This window comes from Protopterus annectens, chromosome 3.part0 (genome assembly GCF_019279795.1).
Source record: "Protopterus annectens isolate FY-2018-M chromosome 3.part0, PAN1.0, whole genome shotgun sequence".
In the NCBI taxonomy this organism is placed as follows: Eukaryota; Metazoa; Chordata; order Ceratodontiformes; family Protopteridae; genus Protopterus; species Protopterus annectens.
This window is the reverse complement of record NC_056731.1, coordinates 1529885120-1529907138: the sequence shown is the minus strand read 5'-3', so window position 1 is coordinate 1529907138 and position 22019 is coordinate 1529885120. Positions and strand designations below refer to the sequence as shown.

Sequence of the window (22019 nt, the reverse complement as noted above, 5' to 3'; positions counted from 1 at the left end):
TGTGTGTGTGTGTGTGTGTGTGTGTGTGTGTGTGTGTGTGTGTGTGTGTGTGTGTGTGTGTGTGTGTGTGTGTGTGTGTGTGTGTGTGTGCACTCGTGGACGCACATGCAAGTGTATTTGAATAGCATTACTGTGTCTTCACTGAATTTTTTTTTTTCTGTTTTTTTTTTTCACCTTCCCTGTGCCTGCCAGTTATCAGTTTTCCTTGTGCAGGTTGCTAAAGTCTGGGATCAGGGCTATTGTTAAAAGAACCATCAAGGTATTTCTGCTTGCTCTAGTTCCAATACTCCCGTAATGCTGGGCCAATGATCCGTGCGTGGTTCTATGCACATATCTGTCATTTGGTTTAGTGATTACACAGTTCTAGTACTCTCATAATGATGGGCCAGTGACCCATGCATGCTTCAATGCACATCTCTATTTGGTTTAGTGCTTACACAGCTTGATGGAGTCTAGTCCTTGCCACTTTTTGATGCACTCTGGTATGTCATCTGTACACTAGGTGTCACATCTGCAGCTGACTGGGCTGCCTTCCTTTCATCAGGATGGTTCAGCTAGCATATGTTGCTCTGTCCCATCCATCTTAGATGGCTCTGCCACTGATTTGGTAATGAATTGATCCCAGGTTATCTGGATAGCAGTCAGTGATTGTTGTATTTAGTGAGTTTCTGTCTGCCTTTTTCCTGTAACCCACTGCATTCCATATGAAAACACACAGCTCCTACCTAGAATGTGTACTCATTAAGGTTTAATAAATAAATTAATGTTATGTTGTTTTGGTGTAAAATTCCAAGAGGAACTTATGATTTGAGAAATGATAATGAGCAAGAGTCACGGGGTAGTCATCTGGATGTAATAAAGGCAACCCAAGGCACTGGAAACATGCAGTAAGGTGTTCAGCTATACCAAGAAAGATTTTAATAGCAGAGAAAGGGAGGAGCCAATGCTGCTCTGCAGATAATAGATATGGTCCTACTTGGAATAATGCACATATTTGTGAAGGAACTCGATTCAAATAAAGAAAAAAAAGTAGGCACTCAAAAGTTGTAAAAATAGATGGTAACTGCACCCTGTAAGTAATGTCATAAGGAAAGAGAGTATATTGTACAGACATACAGAGAAAGGTGAGATGAGCACAGACATTCAGATGTTTTAGAGACCCTAATATTATTGAGGACAGTGACATTTGGTAAGGAGCAGATATTTAGGAATGGGTATTATGACACAAATCTAGAGAGTGACAGGGTAGTTGGTGACATAAAGACACATTTACTAATGGTGGTGTTGTGATAGAAATGACTCCAAGGAAAAAAGTGATGTAGCAAGTATTTGAGGAGCTTAAGTATGTAAAGTATATTCAATCACATCCCAAAATATTCTTGTGGCTGTTGCATGTTTCGTCATTCTGAATATGGTGGTATTAACCCTGCAGCTTTTGCATTTTTTTCATTTATTAGATGTGAGGTTGGGACCACCCAGTGGACTCAGTGCAATGACACTCCTGTAAAATTTGCCCGTTTTCCTGTCACTGGACTAATTGAGGGACGGTCTTACATTTTCCGTGTGCGTGCTGTCAATAAAGTTGGCATCAGCAGACCTTCCCGTGTATCAGAACCTGTTGCAGCACTAGATCCTTCTGATAGAGCTAGACTTAAAGGTAAACTCTCTTCACAAAACATATTTTAATACTGTATGAGTGCAACCTAGTACTAAAATATGGTGTACAGTATTCATAAATCATGTTGTGAAATTGTGTTTTCCTTCACCTGTTTTAAAATAATGCATACTTTGTGATTGTCTTTAGTATGTTTAATATATGTCAGTTACAGTCGAATGCCTGCCATAATGTCAGTGTTTCCCAACCAAAAAGAGAGTGAGAATAGTCACCACGATCAAGGGTACTCCCAATATAAATTCAGCCAAAAGTCTCCATATACATATAAAAACACTTTATTGCAGAAAAATGGATAAGCGCTTTCCAGGCTACGCTTCATCAGATAAAGTTACAAAAATCACACCACATTTATGTACAGAAATTTTTGGCGGGCTCAGTAACTCATTAACCCAATTATTTAATAATCACATATCCCTGATAAGCCAAAGCTTTAGCACCATTAACATCGTATTAGTTTGAATAATCGGAAACACCATATATGGCCATACAAGATTCAAAACAAAGATTCACCATCCAGTTTCGTAAAAAGCCACCCAAAACCAACCAAAAAGAGAGTGAGAATAGTCACCACGATCAAGGGTACTCCCAATATAAATTCGGCTTTTTACGAAACTGGATGGTGAATCTTTGTTTTGAATCTTGTATGGCCATATATGGTGTTTCCGATTATTCAAACTAATACGATGTTAATGGTGCTAAAGCTTTGGCTTATCAGGGATATGTGATTATTAAATAATTGGGTTAATGAGTTACTGAGCCCGCCAAAAATTTCTGTACATAAATGTGGTGTGATTTTTGTAACTTTATCTGATGAAGCGTAGCCTGGACTACGCGAAAGCGCTTATCCATTTTTCTGCAATAAAGTGTTTTTATATGTATATGGAGACTTTTGGCTGAATTTATATTGGGAGTACCCTTGATCGTGGTGACTATTCTCACTCTCTTTTTGGTTGACATCGTAAACTTTTTGGTGAGCTACCTCTTTGGCTGAGAAGTGGTGTTCCTTTTACGGATAATGTCAGTGTTTCTTCAGTGGTATAGGTGCATCCTTTATTTAATCATAGCAGCATTACAGCTGCCGTTCTGTGAAGGAAGGTAGCAGATGAAAAGGCAAGAAGAGAACTTGATACCAGCTTTTGTTAGTTTACATGGCTTTGAGTGTTATTTGTCTTGGTCCCCAGTTACCAACGAATGTGCATAACTAACGATGTGCATACACAGGTCCCCCATGCCCACACGTTCATTTGTTCATTCAGTTAGTCATTCATTCATATTGACTTACCGGCTTTAGCCTATTCAAGGTGAAGGGAAAGCCAGAACCTGGCCTGCTTGTACCGCTGCTTTGTAGGCCTTTCTTGTCAATGTCTATTTCATTGTTCAGTCATGAGTATTACCTCTGAAACTTTGTGCCAGTTAGCTACAGAACCTTTGATTGTAAATTTGGCCTCCTTATTCAAACTTCTCTTCTTCTTAACTACACCTCCCAGATGCTTGAAGCTGTTAAGCTGTTCCATTACTTCCCTTCTTGTTTATCATTCAGCTTCTTCTGATTTCCACTTTCTACCATAAGCACTGCCTCGTGTGTACTCAGTTTCATCCCATAAGTCTTCTGTTTTGTATTCCACTCCTCTGTAAAAGTTCCTATTCAGAATCTTCTTGTAGTGGCACATTGTCTGCATAGAGCACATAGCTATTAACTGTCCACATTTTTGCTTCATAGTTTTGGTCTGTTCCTTATATAATTTATGTTCTTCTGGCAAGCCATTGAGGACTGAAGTCATTAAATAATAGCAGATGTTTGAGTTTCAGACTTCATATCCTTAAAAATGCATGGTAATTTGGCATTGTCTAGAATCTTTGTGCTAAGATGTTGAGAGCTACAATGGCATTGTTATTCTGTCCCCTTTGACCTATTTGCTGATATAGCCCATCACCAATATGAACAGGAGAGGGCACAAAGTTGAACTCTTTTGCACACCTACTCCCACTGGTAACCCTCGGTGAGTCAAAACACTGTTCAAACTTGTGTGATTGGGTCCTTATATTTATTCTGCTAATGTTTCCTGGACTTCAAACCTTGAATGAGTTCCGTGGTCTCACCTAGCCCAGAATGTGGTCATCAGCTGTAAAGCTCTCTCTCCTCTCGAAATACGGCAGGGATAGCCTAATAGAATAAAAGAAAACTAGATCATCATGTGCTGCTTTTTGGTTTATATTTGTTTTTCATTTTAATGTTCTTTGTGCACCTTGTCAGTGGAGCGGATAAACAGCCGGGGGTTGGTCTGTTTTGGAAGACTATAACCTGTTTAATGAAAAATTGATTAATTAGTTTATTGTACAGAAAAAAGCAAGTTAATAAAGGATTTTCAGGGTTGTCTGTGCTATATACCATGTTGTCTGTTATCTTAGTTTTCTCAGTTTGTTAGAAAGTTTGATTGCTCGTTAAATGTTGCTATTAGGTGGGACTCTTACTTGTCTCTCATACTGGATTTGCAGTTTTATCTGGTTTGAAGTTTTCTCAAGTTGATTTCACCTGTTAGGGAAGAAAGCTTTAATTAAGTAATCACTCAGTGATTTCCATTTTTGTAACATCATTTTAACAACACAAATCACTGAGTGATTACTTAACCAAAGCTTTCCTCCTAACAGGTAAAAGCAACTTGACAGGGTTAGGAGGGTGGCCTAATGATTAAGGTGTTTGACTTACCAACCCAAGCTGCAGGGTTTGAGTCTCACAGGGTATAATTTGCTAGGCTTAAAATGGCTCGCAAGGGCAGTTAGCCTAGTACTAACCTATGACAAAATTTCATACGGAGACACAGATTTATGGAAAATGATCCCTGGCTTACCACATTTCCTTTCAGACTGGGTTAACAATAGGCATTCTACTTTTTGAAACCAGTCCAAAATGAAATCTTTGCTTTAACAAAGTCCAATAAATCATTCATCATATGTAGTACACCAACCAGTTTAAGGTCTGTATAATGCATGACTGGATGCAGAATGGCAGGCTTATCCCTGGCTGACATCTAGTGGCCTTTCTCTGTAATGACAGTTTATTCATATTAGTGCTGATGCAATTTATTTATTGTATTTTAACTGTATTTGCATCTGTTTACCAGGAAAGTCTGTCTAACAGGGTTGGAAACCCATTTTCAGGAAAGACCTTGGGAGAAAAGTAAAAAAAAAAAACAATAACAATCAGTATAGAGCTGAACAAATATACATGAAAAGATAACTTATATAACTGAGCAAACATACATATAAGGTTGCATTATGCTTGTTCATAAGGTAAGAAACATAATGGAATATTCTACGATCGTAGGTGATATTATCGTATAATATTGGTGCTGCGGTAGCGTTGTCACCTCACAGTTAGACGTCGCCCGTTCAATTCTCAATTAGAGCGTCTTCTGTATGGCAACATGCGTGAATGGGCGTTCCTTCGTTGAAGGTTGTGCGTTAGGCCTGGCAAGCCAGCGCGTAAAACTCTACTGCCAATCATTAGCGGACCGGAGTTCCGTTGTGGTGACCCCTAACCGGGAAAAGCCGAAAGACACAAACAAACAATTATAGTATTTTATAGTAGCATTTATAGGAGATATGAATCAGCATGTAACATCATATATAATTAATGCAAATGCCAGTAGAGCATTTCACATTCTGGAAGCATATCACAGCATTAGTAGAGCTTATCATGTTTTGTAAACAAATACAATTATTTTATTTATTTATTTTTGATGGATGAGGTTTGTAAAACAGGTTGTATTGAGCTGAGGCTAAAGAAGAGTAAGTAAGGGGTCTAGTACTTTGAAGGAAACATAGAGGTGATTAAATAAGGGTGTAGCAGTTATTTCTAAAAGCAAGGTCATATATGACAACACTGGGAAAAGAAAATGTAGATAGAGTAGAGGTTGTCCGACACAGAGCAGATTTATCCAAGGTGAAAGTTTAAATTCAGTTGTTTTGATATTTTTAAACACTTCTTCTTTCAGCATTTTAGAAATAATGGCACAAAAGCTCCTGTTCTCCTTTCCTCACTTGTATGAATCTGAATGCAATTAATAACAACAAAATGGGTGTAGACCAAGGTTAATATACAGGCTTTGATTTAACAGTTACCCGCTATTTTTCTAGTCTTTAAAGTCTGAACAATTTTAAAAAGTTGGGGAGGCCATAGGCGGCATGGCTGGCCCTTCTGAGTAATGGACACCTTAAAAAAAGCTCCAGTACGCCCTGTGACTGTAACCAGCTAAACCTGCATATTGTCCTCTACTACCCAAAACCTAGGCAGTGAACCCATTAAATAGACAGAGAAACATCTAAGGATTATTTTAAAATGGTTCACCTGATGACAGACTCGTGATTCTGTTTGATTTATCCCTTGTAGCCTCCAAGTGGAGGCCTATCACTGAGCAGTGCTGCAGCACCAGGGAAAGAGAGAGCAACTGGCATCTAAAATGGATAGGATGAAGTCATCACTGCAGGCTGCATACTCAGAGATCACCTGCACAGCACATGAGGTATGTGAACTCAAGGAAGGAGCCAAGAAGAGAGATCAGAAGTTAAATGATCTGCAGAATCATTTCAGATGAGATAATGTCCAAATCAAAGCGATACCCAAATCAATTTCAGAGAGTATTTCCTGTGTCATGTAATAAAAGTGCCAGGGTTTCTGATACTCCTCACCTAGACATGTGTTAATGGCAATACAGTCAGCCCAAGTATGCACCTGGAGAATCCGGTTCAACAGGAAAAACAGGAGTGTGATGAGGAAAGCACTGCATCTCCAGACTACACCCAACATTTACACTCATTACGATATCAGCTCATGCCTTTGAAAGAATATTCACAATCTTATGGGTCCAAAGACATGGTAATATACCTGGCTATACTGGTGGTTGACAAAGGGGGCATGAGAGTGATTTTACATGATGTGGACAAAGCTAAGGAATTTATCAACAGTATCAGATCACAACCAAGAGGCCTACAAGAAGAAGGCAATGAAGAATAAAGGTTGATATGTCAAAGAAATGGAAGGGAAATGGCCAGCAAGAAGAGGCAGAGGCAACCATCTCCACAGAAAACAACCAGTCTTCCCAAAAGGAAAGTGGTGTGGTTTGGAATGAGATCTCAGGCTTTCATGGAGTTCCCCTCACCACACAAACCACAAAGATCAACACAGACACCAAAACCAACAACTAAGCCTAAAAAACAACAATCAAACAAACAGGCAAAGAAGTATGAGGTTAATGAATCTGCTAAATGTAACTACCCAAAAAGAAATGGGTTTAATATAGAACAGAGAAGAAAGTTTGTCAAGGATGTAAATCCCGTGAATATGGCATCACGCCACAGATATCAAGACTCGAGCAAGAAGACATGTTTGGAAATTTTCTCTATCTCATCTGACTCAGCAGAGGAACAATGTTGGACATCACAGGGTCTGGAACAGCTGGAGGGGAGTGTGGCAGACAGCTGGCCATCATTTCTGGAAATAGGCTTGACATGCAAATTAATCACTCCATGACTGAGAAGCTGTCACTATGCAAGGACAATAAGAACTTAACTTACGCACTATCCTTGACTCTATTTCAACCATATATATTGTATACCAATATCAAAGGGTGCTAAGGAAATTCTCAGTTATTTTGTTAGGAGTATTACTATGGACCATAAGTCAAATCCTCTTTCCTGTTTGGCAGCATGTTATGCTAAATTGAATTAAAATAATTAGTGATGCCAAAATGAAAATGAATAACGTAGTTGAAATGTTTTCTAAGATTTTTTAATCTGTGATTCTTACTTGTAACATATGACTGGTATACACTATTTGTAGTTGCAAATTAGGGGAGCAATAAGAACAGAATGTTCAGAACATATCTCCTTTTTCTTAAGGAGCAGATGCCCTGCGGGGGCAGGGGGCTTCTAGGGTTGCATTGTATCTGAGCTCTGGTGTTATCTCCCAAGGGAAAGGTGCATAGCATTCTACTAGCCCAGGAGATGACAATGGAGCAGAAGGAGGAGGAAGGGGGCTCAACATCGAAAGACAGCAAACAATATCAGAGAGATTCAAAGGTTGTCTGAGAGAATGCAAAGAGCAGCAGTAAATGTCATGTCATGGAATGTGGGAGGATATAACATCCAATATGGAGAACAAGGGTATTGCATAAAATAAAGGTAGAGGGAGTGCATGTAGTGGGATTACAAGAAACAAAGGTGAAAATCAAAGAAACTAGTAAATTCAAGTCGAGAGATTACCTGCAAGTAGTAGTTGACCACAAGCTGGGAGGGGGGAAAAATGCATAATACTCCTTTTGCATTGATCTTTGAAGATAGAAACACTTAGGATCTCTTACAGCGGAACAGGAAGATGGATTATCTGGAAAGGGTTGATTAATACAGAATGCTGAATAACAGGAAATATATACTCTCAAATCAGACTTCAACAAATTCTTGGGTCACATTTTCTCTATCTGGGAGTCATCAGAACAGGGGGCCCAAGCCTGTATCCTGCTAGGGGACTTTAACTTGGTATTAGACAAGAGTAAAGACAGACTGTTCCATTAATATGAACAACATAAGAAGTGTCAGGCTCTTTTGAAAGAGTGGATACTCTCTAATGATTGGGTCTATAGCTGGTGTGCATGGCATCCTAGAGTCATAATCCCTTCATTTTTCAGAAATCTTCTTAAACAAGGCAGCATGTTAGATGTCATTCTCATCCCTTCAGGGCTAGAGACCAGGAGTCAAAATGCCTAGATACCTGAAATGGCTTCATCAGACCATGCTCCAGTTATTTTGACAGTCTGCTTAGCTCTTGAAGCACAGCAGCTAAAAAAGCTGGAGGTGGACCCATTATCAATGGAGGCACACAAATGCATTCCAGGACTTAAGAAATATAGTGTCAGATGCACTGAACAGCTCTTTCTTGCCATTGGAGCCCGAATTATCCTCGTCATGGTCTGTGTCATTTGGTCCAAAGACCAGAGTACTTCTCAAACTTAAATGCCATGCTGGAGCAAACTTCCTTTTATCTTTTGATCATATGCACTTAGATGAGTTTTACAACTAATACCTGTTTTGGATATTGAAAACAGGTTTCATATCAGGACATTCACCCCCTTTGCCTTTTCTGCACAGGCCTGGAGAATGACATTCCTAATCATCCCCTTTGTGCCCATTTCAATAAGTGAACAGTTTGTTGTAGGGCCATGTCCCTTGCTCAGTAGTTACAAAAAGAAAAAGAGCATCAGGATCCTCTTGTATTATGGCAACCACCGGTCCTTCTCTCAACCCCTCTCGAAAACGTAGGTAGAACCCAAGCTGTTCAAAGCTAAGAATAAGAAATAAAGCTTATTTTGAGTTTGATCTGCACTTTTTCATCTGTATTTTACTATTTTATTGCATTACTTTGTACCTTTTAGACTGTTTTTAGTTTGTGCCTGCTTATTGCCTGCACTTGTTTTGCACTGAAATATTGCTTAGTTAGCATAGACTAGATCCAGATTTGCTGAATCTAGCCTGTTTTCATACACTTGAATTCAGATCTAGCTGTCCTACATTAAGAAGGGCTTCCCTGCACCCTTGTGGCAGAAGAGTGTGGATGTAGCCTTGACTGAGCTGGGGATTGCTGGAGGAAGGACCATTGTGTGATTTCCTATTAACAGGCTAGTTTAAAACTGTTTAATTTCAACTGCATATTAGCCTCATGTTTGTGCATAGCTGCGCACTGCACAACTGAAGTTAGCAGTGCCTTGTATAGCTGTAAATGTCTAGAAACAATTTTTCCATAGACACCAGTCAGTGAAACCCTACCAGGATCATTGCTGCTCTGTAGGCAACACAGCTGAGCACTTCTGCACTGCAAACAATTGAACTGAGTACTGAGCAGTGTCACCTCACTTACCATCCCCAATCTTTTATAAAATAAGTCCCTTTGTTAATCCCAGAGCACTAGCTGATCTAATTTGCCCCCCTCAGAAATTAGTACTTAAGAATTACTTGCTACTATAGACAGTCAGTTTCCCAACATGTCTCCGGCCTACTTGGTTGACATGGGCATCCTGAACCAATGTAGCAATTGCCTCATGTATACTGACACCCACTTGCTTTTAAAGCAAACAAATACAGTATGTGAGAGATGTAACTATAGCATGAAACTAGAATCAGTCCTCTCATGTAACAATAAACAAGACATCAAACAGGTTGTCAGCACACACACTGCTCCACTCACACAAGATAAGGTCGAGACACATAAACCCACATCCGCGGTGGTATTCACTAGGAGCCTACCAAAAGACCAGAGACCTCCCAACCACAAACAACCTACACATACTACACGAAGAGAATCCACCACTGCACATAGCACATATATCAGTGTCTTAACAATTAAGCCCCTAAGGTACCTCAAAACCTAATGTCCTAGTCATAAGTAACTCAATAGTTTGACGCACAGTTGTCCCCCTCACCAGGTTGAACAAGGAGAAGGTCACGGTCAGCTGCCTGTCAGGTGCCAGGATCCATCAAATCATGCACACAATCAAGTCACTCAGCAGCAATTACTGTTATGACTCTGTCATAGTACATGTTGGAGTGAATGACTTGAGATGTCCCTCTCTGGACTATATGAAGAGAGACACAATTGAACTCATAGATTATGTGTCCCAGCAAGTATGTCCCTAGCCCTAAGCAGCATTCAAACTTCAGCTAGGATGATGCCACAATACAAACAAAAAATGATTGATTTCAATAATTGGCTTAGCTCCTGGTGTTACTCCAAGGGGAGCCAGTATCTGATAGCCTGGAAAGACATGGTCGACAGACCATGCTGCTTTGCCAGAGATGGCCTTCACCTGTCTCCTCAAAGCTTTTGGATACTGGCAAAGATGCTTGCATCCCCCATAGTGCCTTTTTTAGGCAATGTGAAAACAACATAACTTCTGATGTAGAGAAATCCACTAGAGACAAACTCAAGGTCCTGCTGCTTAATGCTAGGAGCTTAAACAGTAAACTGCACTCCTGGAAGCACTTCAAACCTTGGAAGATGCTGATGTCTGTGCAGTCACTGAGACTTGGTTCAAGGCTGCAGAGAACACCCCAGCCATACAAGGCTACAATACCTTTCACACATTCAGACCTCAAAGTAAGCATGAAAGAACCAAAGGTGGATTTGTGTCCATCTTCATTAAGTCCAAATACACGTCAAGACTGGTAAAACAGTACGACTCTCTTGAGCTACTCCAGGTCCAAATAACTATAGGCAAAATACCCTACCACATCATCACTAGATACAGGTCCCCCACCATGAACCAGGAGAAGCATATAACCTACCTGGACTTGCTAGAGTCGCTCAGTATACAGCCAAACACCTTGGTCATGGGATATTTCAACTATCCTTCCATCGATTGGGTGACTTATATGAGCTCAAAGACAATCACTCTGAGGTTCCTGGATTTTGTTAATTCAAATGTCCTGGAACCGTTGTTCTGCACCCCCAGAAGGGGTTCAAATGTCCTAGTCCTAGTGCTCACCAACATGGGGGGGGGGGTCACTGCACTACCTCCTGTATGTTGCCCTCTCTGGTAAGATCAGACCATAAATCAGTCTCATTTGAAGTAAAGCTCAGACCTGACACTGCGACAGGAGCAAAAAAAACAAAAAAATGTCTCCAAAGCAAACTATAACAATGGTATAAAAACTTTCAAAGCCCCTGCAAACAGCCAACAATGATTCCTATGCAGAAGTGCACACAAATGCCCTATATAGCCACTTAAATAAATGTATTGAATCAGCTGTACCTGACAGGACTAAAACCAGGTCCTCCCAAAAAAAATCAAGCCTCCCTGGTGGACTGTAAGTATACATAAGTTGTAGAACAAAAGAAAAAAAACTGATATCTAAGAACAAGAGAGAACTTACTTAACAGAGGAAAATACCCTCATCAGCTTGAGCAAGCAAATCAGATATCTTGTAAAGCCCTCTAAGACTAGTTGCAAGTCTAAATTAGCATTACTAGTTAAAGATAACCATAAGTCATTCTTTAGTTACTTCCAAAACTTAAAAGTGAATGCCCAGCTGTGTGCCAAACTTATAGTGGACGGTACCACTCGTAATGAACCTGAGGAAATTGCCAACCTGCTAGCTGACAGATATGGCAATAATTTCACCCCCCCATCCCATCAGCCATACCCCAAAGCATTTGTGACACCAGTCCACTACCGAGTATCTCCAAAGAGCAAATCATGCAAGCACTCTCCAAGGCCAGACACACAGCCTTTATGGGACCAGATAACATCCTAGGTTACTTGCTAAACAATCTAAAGCTAAACAAGACCTAGTGGAATCACTGGACACTCTGTTTAATTATAGACTGAGCACTGGCTTTGTTCTAGCAGAGTGAAGAACAGCAACTGTAATCCCCTTGCACAAAGGGGGTCCATCAACTGACCCAGGAAACTATTGACCCATAAACCTAACTAGACTTATTTGCAAGGCCATGGAAAGAAACATCATGAACCTTATCAACAAGGACACGGGCGACCTTCAAACTCTTGACCTGACCCAGTTTGGTTTTGTCAAGGGTAGACCTTGCTTATTAAAACTGGTGGACTTCTTTGAGAATGTCACCAAAGTCCTGGATGAGGGCAAAGCAGTGCATACCACCTATCTTGATTTAGCCAAAGCTTTTGACACAATTCCCCACTCAGAGATCATTGAAAAACTCTCCCAGCTGAGGATTAACCCATATATCACTAGATGGGTAGCCAACTGGGTCACTGAAAGAACGCACACTGTCAAAGTTGAGGACTCCCCCTCCACCAGTGGGCCAGTTACCACTGGGGTACCACAAGGATCTCTGTTGGGCCCTCTACTGTTTGGAATCTATTTCTGTAAGGTCCAGGTGAAAGTAGATGGCCTGTGGCTTACCAGGTTTGTAGATGATTGCAAACTGGGCACAGTCATTGAGTCCCCAAATGATGTAAACATATTACAGAAGGGTCTGACTCAGACAAATGATTGGTGCCAAAGGCATGGACTAAAACTAAACACAAACAAATGCCTCATTATCCCCTTTGTTAAAGAAGAAAATCCTGCTAATTATGATATAGATAGCAGCCCTCCAAGCTCAAACTCAGTGGTGTGAGACTTGGGAACGCAGGTTGATAGCAATCTAAACTTCGTTCACCATGTGTCCATAGCAGTAAGGAAAGCCTTCTACATTGTGCACCTCATAAATAAGGGCATTGCAAGACTAAAGAGGTTATAACTCTGCTGTACTTGACCCTTACCAGACTACTAGTTGAGTACAATGCTCCCTTCTGTATGTATCTCACCAGACACATGCAGCAACTGGAGAGACTACAGAAGTTTCTAACTAAGAGAATCTAGGGTCTCCAAAACATGACTTATATTAAAATTATGTTAAAAAACTAAAAGCCCTGTCATTGTACTGTGTATCATACAGACTGCTGTGAGGCAACCAGTACCTGGCCTACAGAGTAGTCTCTGACTCTGTCCTAATGGAAGTGCTGCATATCCAAAAATCAAATGGGACGAGAGTCAGTCACTCCAGGGATTTCAACCTAGCCTGTAGCATTAAGAGAACACATTGGAGAGACAGATATACCTCCCAGAGATTGCCACTCCTCTGGAATAAGCTCCCACTTCACATGAAGCAGAGCTCCTCAATGACCCTATTTAAGTGTGACCTTGACAATTGAATGGGTGACTGTAAATTCATCCTGGGGGTGGCACCTATATTTCTCATGGACAGGGGTAGCCGGTGCTAATCATATTATCGCTCTGCTAACAGTGACCACCTAACTATGGTCGATTAAGGTACCTGGGTTTTTGCACAACTAGGCTTGTAAAGGCCCTAGGGCTATTAGCCTAGTAACTTCCTATAAACCTATGAACTTAAGCATCCAAAACTTCATAGGGTGGCAGACGAGAGTTTCGCCTTCAGCCAGTTCACCCATAATTGTTTTTGTTGAAGGACAGCAGATGCTTTTGCAGTCCCTTCCTATGACCAAGGAAGTGTCAAAGGCTCCTATTAAGTGCACTTTGGAGTTTGACATGATTCTTGTCTCATCTACATCCACACAAGTCAAAGGGCAAGGGTTGTTGGTTAAGTCTGAGACTGCTTTGCAAGCCATGGCTTCTGACTCCCATGTTAGAGCTTCAGATAGGGAGGGCAGAATCCCAAGAACTTTTGAGAAGTTTACCATGGGTAGGCTGCCGCCATGCATTTGCAGACTGGTTGTAGTACCTCAGATATCACTCTCAGGACCACGTTGAAGGCCAAAACAAAGGATTGATTCTTCCATGCCTCAGTCTAGGCCTTTAGGCTCCCAACTCACACAGACCTACCAACAGAATCTTTTTCTGGGAAAAGAAAGAGGGAGCCTTCTCCCCAAGAGTCTTTAGACTCATGATTCCAATGAGGATGAGTTTAAAAAGAGGGTCAGGAATTTTTGAATACCTGAACATAATCTTTTAGCTATTCCTTCAGTACTGGAAGTTGTGAATGATGTTACTTTGGACTAATCCCTGCAGTCTGACTCCCAATCACTTGTTCCTAGGAAGCCAGACCAGTTCTACAGGGTCCTGAATTCCCACTAACCTCTTTTTAGGAATCCTACTGCTGATCATGAAGTGATGCCTCAGGGTCCTAAGGGAGATAAAGGCAGCACTTGCTGGAATCAATTGCCCAGTGATAAAGAGCTGAGAACCCTGGATCATTTGTCAACACAGTTTATACTTCTGCCACCCTGGCTATGAGAGCTCTTTATCCAGTTCAATAAAGTTAAGTACCAGTAATCTCTGCTGGACAATATGAAAGATAAACTAGAGGGGATGGAATACAGAGCTCTCTCCAAAGAACTGTTAGATATCTGCAAATCTATTTTCCAAGTGCCAAAGCATTCTTTTTTCTAAAAGCATCAAGCATCACAGCTTCCTCATGGCCTGTTACCCATAGGCATGCCTGGTTAAGGGAACAATCCCTACCAGTTAAGTCTGAGATTCTAGATGCCCACTGAGGTAGAGGCTTTTTGTTTGGACCCAAAGTGGAGGCAGTTTTCAAAAAGCTGGAAAAGCTATATTTATGCAGACTGCCAAGGACTTTCTACAGGTTCTATTTAGTAGAAATTATTCTACAAAGTCCTTGTCCTTTCCTCCTTCACGATAAATGCAAAGAGGGAAAAACTCAGAAGAGATAGACATCTGAAGCAATATAAAAGATGACATCCGGAATCTACTTACAATGGATCTAGCCCCAGCAGGGAACAACTATGACTCAGCCATTCCCCTCCCTATCCCCTGCCCCTCAGGTCCCCCCTCAACCACCTGCTCCTTCCTCCCTCAAAACCCCATTATTACTTCAAGCTAGGAGGAAGGTTAGCTCTCTTTCACAATGGGCCAAGATTATCCAGGCAAATGGGAGCTGAGCACCATAAAATCAGGCCAGACTCTGTTTCACTTCCCTTCCAAAGCCTTCCGGAATTCCCACTGTTCCACTAAATCACTTAGAAGAAGTTGTAAACCAAATAGGTCAACTTTTACAGCAAGGCTCCAAAGAAGACAAAATGCATACTTTGTACAAGCTCCTAACTATGTTTACTCCAAAAGTCTAGGAAAGTGCTTACCTTCACATTCCCATTACAAGATCCCACAGGAAGCATCTACATTTTAAAGAGGGTGGTACTTGTTACCAGTTCTTTGCTCTGCTCTTCCCTTTGGCTTATCTACTGTGCCCAGAGTATTTAGAAAATGCCTGGCTCCAGTGATGGTTCATTGCAGGACCATGGGCATTCAGATCTAGCAATACCTAGATGGCTGCTTGACCAAGGTGACTCTTCTCTCTTCCCTATAACAAACTATAACCATTTCTTCTTCTCTAGGCTGTACCCTGAACATAAAAATATCCAGTCTCTCCCCATCCAGAAATCTAGTCTTTCTAAGGGCCTGTTGGACAAAAAGCTGCAAAGTGCTTTCCTTCCACAGGAAATGATCTATTTCCTAGCCAACTACTTCCAATCTGTTCTTCTCTTAAATTCTATCCCAGCACAGGAGGTTCTCTGACTTCTGGGATATATTGCTGCATGTATCTTAACAATTCTTCTAGTCAGGCTTCACATGAAAAAACTCCAGGGGTACTTGAAAAATGTTTGGAATAAGCAGGATCAGTTCCTCAACCAAGAAATCCCACTCTTCCCCTGTTTAAAAAAGGAAATTTCAATGGTGGATCTCTATTTGCAATCAGAACGTAGGGATACCTTTCAGGAACCCTCACCCAAACCAGATTCTTACTACAGATGCCTCACACTTGGCTTTGGCTGCACTCTCCAATGGCCTCCAAGCTCAAGGAAGAAAACAAAAATTTTAGAAAAAAATAAATCTAAATAAAATGACATCCTAGCTTTCAAGGAACCCTGGAAACCAGGGACTGTACTAATAAATATAGACACCACAGTGATGTACGTAAATGAGCAGGGTCACACATTCTTACCCTCTGTGCCAGCTAACAATATCCCTATGGGACATAGCACAGGAACTGGGCCTTCATCTCCTAGCCCAATACCTGCCAGGGGAAAACTCTCTTGCAGATCACCTCAGCGGGTCAGAAGTGAGCCCTCATGATTGGACTCAGAAAAATAGCATATTCAAACTCATCTGTCTTATTTGGGATATACCAGAAATAGACCTTTTTGCTTTAGATCAAAACTACCAGCTACAAATATTTTACACAATGACCAAATATCCAAAGACCTGGAGGTTCCATCATATACCCCAACCTTAGCACCATGAGACTGACAGCATGTCTAATCCACTACCTGCTTCTCAAGGACTCTCTTTGAACAAGGATGTAATGGATGTTTAAAAAAAAGGTGGAAAACCCAAAGCCAGAAAATCATACACTTCAATATGGAAAAGGTTTTCTGTTTGGTGCGAACAAAAGAATATCTCTCCAACATCAGCAGAAATCAAGCATGTGCTTACTTACCTGTCTCACTTATTGAAATATGGCCTCTCATACTGCTCTATTAAAATTTGCTCTTCATCCGTATCCACCTGTCTACCTATGTGACCTCTTCTTTTCGCGCAACCCATTATGAAGCAGTTGCTTAAGGGAGTTATTCGTATGAGGCCTTCCAGAAGAATTCTCTCTCCTCCTTGGGTTCTCAATTTCATGGTGGAAAAATGTATGTTCCCCCTTTCAAGCTTTCTACTACAGCTGACATTCAGCTTATCTCCTAGAAAACAGCTTTTTAATGAATATTGAGCTAGATGGGTTTCAGAACTCCAAATGGGTTTCAGAACTCCAAGCAATTGTGTGCATTGAGCCTTTCCTCATTTTTCATCAGAACAGGGTGTCTCTCGGGACTACCCCCTTGTTCATGCCTGTGGTGGTTTCTGAATTTACCCGTAAATAGTCCATTTATCTCCCTACATTCTTTCCTGATCTTCAAAATAGGAGAGAATGCATCCTCCATTGACTTGATGTTCACAGGCAGATCAGATACTATCTGGATAGGACCAAGTCAAGTAGAAATCCAACCAAATTTTTGTAGTCTACACTAGTAACAAGGTGGGAAACTCTATCAGCAAACAAAACATTTCTTGGTGGATTTCAAACTGTATTGCCCTTTGTTATAAATATCATGGAAAGCAAGTTCCACCTCATATCAAATTTCATTCCACCAGAGCTATTGCTACCATCAGTGGCTTTCTTAGGTGGGTTCCCACCAGGGATCTCTTAGAGGCTGCCACTTGGTCCTCTGTCCATACCTTTACCAAACACTGTAGTCCCCTTTCCAAGTAGGAAGGGGTTATTATTCCAGGATGTTCCTGGTTCCTCGAAAGGAGGATATTTGGAGACCTATTTTGGATCTCTCCTGGCTCAACACCTTTCTCAAGCTCACTTCTTTTTGAATGCTTACTCTTCAAACTCTGTTTCCTCTTTTATTAGCCTAGGCTTTTCTGGTCTCCGATATGAAAGATGCTTACCTTCATATCCCTATTCACCCTCTCTTCAGGATGTTTTTACATTTCTCTGTGTCTTCCTCTCATTTTCAGTTCTCTGCTTTTCCCCTTGGCCCCTCGACTGCCTTAAGGGTATTCACAAAATGCCTAGCTCCTGTGATTGCCTTCTGCAGGCTACAAGGCATCCATATATTTCCTTATCTAGATAAACTGTTGCTTCAGCACCTTCTCCCAGTCGATTGTTACAGGATCTGCAGGTCACCATCTCTCTTGTTCAAAGTCTGGGGTTCACTATGAACTTCCAAAAGTCCATTCTGACTCCCTCTCAGGATCATGTGTATCTGGGATGCAGGATTCAGACAGTGCCAATATTGGCCTCTCTTCTGCATCCAAAGCTATCGCCATTGACAGCCTTCTTTTAGTTTCTTCATCTTCTGACTGCCATGCCAGCCAGGGAGTTTCTTTGGGCCCTGGGATTCATGGCCTCTTCCATTCCAATGTTTCCTCTTGCCAGACTGCATATACAGACGCTTCAGTGGTACCTGAAGTCAAGTTTGGCTGCAGCATCATCACCCTCTGAATTTCAGTGTACCTCTCCTTCCCTGTCTCAACAAGGAATTTGACTAGTGGATTCAACAGTTTGCTGTCAACCCAGGCACCCCTTTCAGCCTTCAGTCCCTTGTCAAGGGCTGTTCAGAGATGCCTCAGACATGGAGTGGGAGCTTCTATTGATCACCTGAAGGTTCAGGGTCTTTGGCCACCCCATCAGAAGTCATACCATATCAGCATCAAAGAGATGTAAGCTCTGATTCTGGCCCTTCAGGCTTTTCACCCTTGTTCTCTCCAGGCCCCCTGAAGGTGTAAACAGACATCACTACAGTGACATGTCATGTCAACAAATGGGGAGGCATGAAATCTTACCTCCTGTGCAGGGTGGCGCTTCAGGCTTGGAAGTGGCTGTCAGTTATCAGTTAACTGTTCAGGCAGTATATATTTCTTCAGAGCACAATCTAGTGGCAGACTCTGATCAGGTCCAAACACAGGCTCATGAATGCTTCACAGAGATATGTTTCTGGACATTGCCCATTGGTTTGGTATTCCTCAGGCAGATCTTTTTGCCTCCCCTCTGAACAGGCAACTTCTGTTCTGATACAGAGTGCCATACCATCTGGGATGGAAAATGGATGCCCTTTCCTTTCCTTGGAAGAAGAGGTATCTTAATGCTTTCCCTTCTTTTCCTCTACTTTTGGACTCCCCAAAAATCTTGCTAATGACTCCCTTTTGGCCAAGTCAGCACCAGTTCCTCATCTTAATGCATCTGGCCATGGGCAGACATCACAGGTTACTTCACAGGTTGGATCTCCTCACACAAGACAAGGAATCTTTCATCTATCCCCACTTGTCCACTCTACAACTGACATTGTGTGTGATAGGGTTTTGATCCCTTTCAGGCACCTGTTTTCTGAGGATGTGCTCAGGGTTTATAGGAGGCAAAGAAAACCTCAACCAGAAAATATTATATGTCCAAATGGAAAAAACTTTCAGTGTGGTACCATGCTCATAGCCAGACTCGTAACCAGGACCCTTTTTCAGTGGGGGTCCCTCTGGTTCTGTCTTATTTGTGTGAGTTGCTCCAGTCTGGCTTGTTCTATTCTTCTGTGAAGGCCCCATTTGTCAGCCATTTCTACTTGTCTGTCCTTGAATCCTCCTATGACTTCTCATTTGAGGTCAAAAAAATTCTTAAAGGCATCCTGCATATTAGGCCTCCAAGAAAATCTATTCCTCTTCCTTGGGACCTTAATTTTGTTTTGGAAAAATTGACTCAGGCACCTTTTGAACTTGAAAATTCAGCTTCTTTGCAATATTGTACCTAGAAGACTGTTTTATTGCTGAGTCTTATTTCTGCTTGGGGGGTTTCTGAGCTCCAGGCCCTTATGGTCATTCCTCCTCTTTTGATTTTTCATAGGAACAAGGTGTCCCTTTGTAGTAATCCTTCTTTTATTCTTAAGGATATAAATGAGTTGTCCTTGAATTAGTCGGTACAACTCCCTTCTGTTTTCCCTTCTCCTCAGTCTGTTAGTGAGAGGGTCCTGCATACCTTGGATTTGCACAGACAGCTCAGGTACTATTTGGATAAAAAAATGGACTATTCTGGCTGTTTCTAAGCAAACACCATCTCCTCCTGGATATCTTAGGCCATTTCCTTTTGATGATAATTCTCTGTCTACTCCTATTAGAGCTCATTCCACTAGGGCTGTTGCCTCTTCTGGGGCCTTCCACAAGGGGTTGGACACCAGTTCCATCCTTGAAGCTGCTACTTGGTCTTCAGCTCATGCCTTTACTAAGCATTATAAGTTGGATATGGTTCCAGGGCCAGAGGTTTTGCTGAAACCATTTTATGTGGGTTTGTTGAGGGTTCTGTTTCTTAAGCATTTTTACTCTCCCTTCTATGAAGAATACTGCAACAGTAATATAGAAGAACATAGTACAGTTGTGTTAAATCTTACCATAACAGTAGATATCCTTCTCTTCACTGTTGCAGTATTTGCTCCATTCCACCAACCCTGTCTTGTGTGTTCTGCATGTTTTCCTTCTGCATATGCATGGACTCCTTTGTCCTATGACGACTGTTCTGCTTTGGGGGAATTCAGTTCTAGGTAGTTGCGTCAGTACGTCTATTTTATGCCATATGTTCTATATGTGGGGGCATAAATGTACTGTACATACAAGATCTTTTTTAGTCTTTTTCATACTGGCCGAGGGTCAGGCTGCTGTGTGAGGGACATCCCTTCTATGTAAATACTGCAACAGTGAAGAGAAGGACATCTACTGTCATGGTAAGATTTTACACAACTGTACTTTTATTTATAGTTAACTTCTTTACTTGCTCATACATGTGTATAGTATAGCATTCACAGATTGTATATCTCATTCATATATGCAGTAAGCACCACACCTTGGCACCTAGGAAAAAAAACATTATTAAACAGAAAGAACTTAGCACTTCTGCAAGTCACCATCACAGAGTTATTTATTTATTTATTTTATTTAACATTTGTTAACTGGGAAAGTCCGACTTGGAACAAAGCCAATTTTCAGCGAGGCCTGGGGAGAAACACTCTAGTTCTAACATTATAAGACTTAATTAATCCATTAAATACACTTTTCCTATTCTGATAAACCAGTAAAGAAAGAAACAAGATAAGTTAACAAATATGCCACTGCAGTACATTTGTACCTTCTGGGCAGAGGTTGAAATGTGTCCATTTAAATGATTGCTCTGTTCCAGGAAGCAAATACAAGTAAATAAACTAAAGTTCTTGTAAGGATATTCTGCTTTGTTTTCTTAGATATTTGCATTCCCTAGTCTGCTGTCTCCCACTGATCACCATTAACCTACATCCCTTCCCCATGAATTCCAAAACAGTACTTGGGGTGAGAGTCCGGGGCAGTTGAACATCTCATATCAATCTGTAGAATGGGGGGGGGGTGCTTCAGTGTTAGATTCATCCTTTTTTCCTATGGCTCCCCAGAGTACTGCTCCAGGTTGGTGTGCAATAGATTTTAGCTGAAGGGTAGGCATTCCTTTTGTAACGTTCTCCTTACCAAGTAGCCCTACCTTGACAGAGCTGGACAACTTCCCTCATGCCTTCAGTCTCCGCTGGGATATCATAATGATACCCAGAATCAGTCCCATCCCCACCAACATCTTTGCTGTTCCCTCCTCAGATATCCCTATAACTCCCTAAATATTATTTAAACACATCATTAGTGATACGGGGTATAGCAGTCTCTGCATTAGCAGGACTGTCAGCATTTCTTCGTTTGTCTTTCTGTTTTTTTTTTTTCATTTTGATTACTAGTCAATACAGGAAAAGAAGAAAGTAAGTGAATGACAAGATACAGCTAGAAAGAATGCAAAAATGAAAGCAAAATATCTATTGAACTTAAAGATTTAGATTCTTAGAAATTATATGCAATTTATTTTTAAATTAAAGGTAAAAGTATATGATCAAACGTTCTTCAGAATCAAACCCATACTGTGTATGATTCTACATTTAGATTGTTGTATGTCACTCAGTTTGGCACTGCTACATGTTACTACACCAAATGTTACTGAGCAATTTATTGTGTTATGTATTTAATCCAGTCCTTAGCTTTAATGCATTACAGGCATAATCAGAGGTTATCGAGGCCAAGATAATAACTCAAACTTTTCAACTGTCCCTGTTTTGGAGGAGCGTTCCTATTTTCAGATCTGAGTTAAAGTGTCCCTATTTTTGGATGCATGTCTCTATTTCAGGGTTGATTTACCCCATCACACACTTTTCTAAATACCCCTCATCACATGTGATTT

The 22019-nt window shown here is 41.1% G+C and overlaps 1 protein-coding gene across 2 annotated transcripts in view; it reads left to right on the top strand.

Annotated features, from left to right (window-relative positions):
- MYOM1 (myomesin 1) overlaps nucleotides 1-22019 on the top strand; it is an 848953-nt gene that overhangs the window by 463247 nt on the left and 363687 nt on the right. For both annotated transcript variants that reach the window (XM_044065566.1, XM_044065567.1), the window contains exon 12: nucleotides 1458-1657. In XM_044065566.1, the coding sequence (XP_043921501.1) occupies nucleotides 1458-1657 (200 nt within the window). The remainder of the gene's footprint in view (nucleotides 1-1457; nucleotides 1658-22019) is intronic.